Source organism: Sinocyclocheilus rhinocerous, unplaced genomic scaffold, assembly GCF_001515625.1.
Source record: "Sinocyclocheilus rhinocerous isolate Xijiao unplaced genomic scaffold, SAMN03320098_v1.1 scaffold30298, whole genome shotgun sequence".
Classification (NCBI taxonomy): domain Eukaryota; kingdom Metazoa; phylum Chordata; class Actinopteri; order Cypriniformes; family Cyprinidae; genus Sinocyclocheilus; species Sinocyclocheilus rhinocerous.
The window spans coordinates 1-1,230 of record NW_015668665.1 but is presented as its reverse complement, the minus strand read 5'-3'; the positions used below and the strand labels follow the sequence as shown (position 1 = coordinate 1,230).

Below are 1,230 nucleotides of genomic sequence, written 5' to 3'. Positions count from 1 at the left end.
ATATATTCTCTGATGAACAGAAAACCTTTAAGATTAAAAAAAGTAAAACTTTCTATCCCCAACGTCACTGTGAAAGAGTTTATTTTGATGACCAAAATGAAATTTACCTGGACTTTTCCAGAACCATCATCAACCATGTTGTGCTGGGCTGCCATGGCCTTGTTGTTATGGAGGCTGGAGGCATCAAAAGGAATCTGCTCCACATGGGCTATTTTTCCAATGGTGTAGGCCTTGGTAGGACCAGTGGTTTGGTCCTTGTCCTTCCAGTTAGAGAAGAACTGCTTGAACAGGGTGGTCTCGCCTCCTGCAGGCAGCACCTGGATCTACAGCATCAAGTATTGAAGGTACAGTATCAGTAAATGTGCCATTAGTTGTTCATATATACAAACAATGAAGAATGTAGATAACATATTTTCAGTCATATTTTATGTAAGATATTATATGAAATCAGTAAGCATAAATATATAAACCTTTTTCGTAATTGTTTACATGGCTTCTAAATGTAGATTTCTACAAACCAGAATATTTAAATACTAATAAAAACTCAATTACAAGAATAAACTGATAAGCAATGGATCCATTTCTTTGATTGTCAATAGTATGTGTGTTTAAAATCATTATGTATGTACCTGTGTTTTACTTGAGTAATTCTTCTCTTTGATGAACTGCTCTGCTGCTTTCATAGCCGCTTTGCGTTCAGATGTGTTTGCATTTGGTCCTGTTGGCAAAGGGAAGACAGAGGCATATGGTAAATGAAGCTCTTTCATTTTTATGAAAAATATGTGGTGCATTTAAACAAAAGGGCCCCTAGTCATGCTGTGTTGTATGTCAGCACTATGAAAAAACTCAAAGATGGTATCAGTCTGACATCTCTATAATACTATATAAGAGATGTAAGAACAGATATAGGGCAGATTCTATTTCTAAACAGATTCATACAATTGGCTGTTGAATAATATTAATTTAAGGAAATAGGCCACCCAAAAATTAAAATAGTGTCATCACTATCTGTTTCTGTGGAACAGAAAAGAAGATATTTTTGTACCCAAACAGTTTTGGGTCCCATCGACTTTTTAGTATTTTATGTCCATGTTATGGAAGTCAATGGGACAAGAAACATTCTTTTATGTTTGGTTTGGTTACCAACATTCTTCAAAACTTTTTTTGTATTCCACAAAAGAAAGTAAGTCATGCAGGTTTGGAATGACATGAGGGTGAGTAAATGATGAC

At 35.1% G+C, this 1,230-nt stretch overlaps 1 protein-coding gene across 1 annotated transcript; it reads right to left on the bottom strand.

Moving 5' to 3' along the window:
- Positions 1-92: 92 nt before the first annotated feature.
- Positions 93-1,118, bottom strand: LOC107734061 (adseverin-like; the record flags this gene model as incomplete). The annotated part of the gene is made up of 4 exons (XM_016545929.1): positions 1,115-1,118; positions 1,046-1,052; positions 630-722; positions 93-323 (listed from the first exon to the last, which is right to left on the bottom strand). Coding segments are annotated over exons 3-4 (285 nt in total), but the record flags the coding sequence as incomplete, so codon positions are not given.
- Positions 1,119-1,230: the final 112 nt, after the last annotated feature.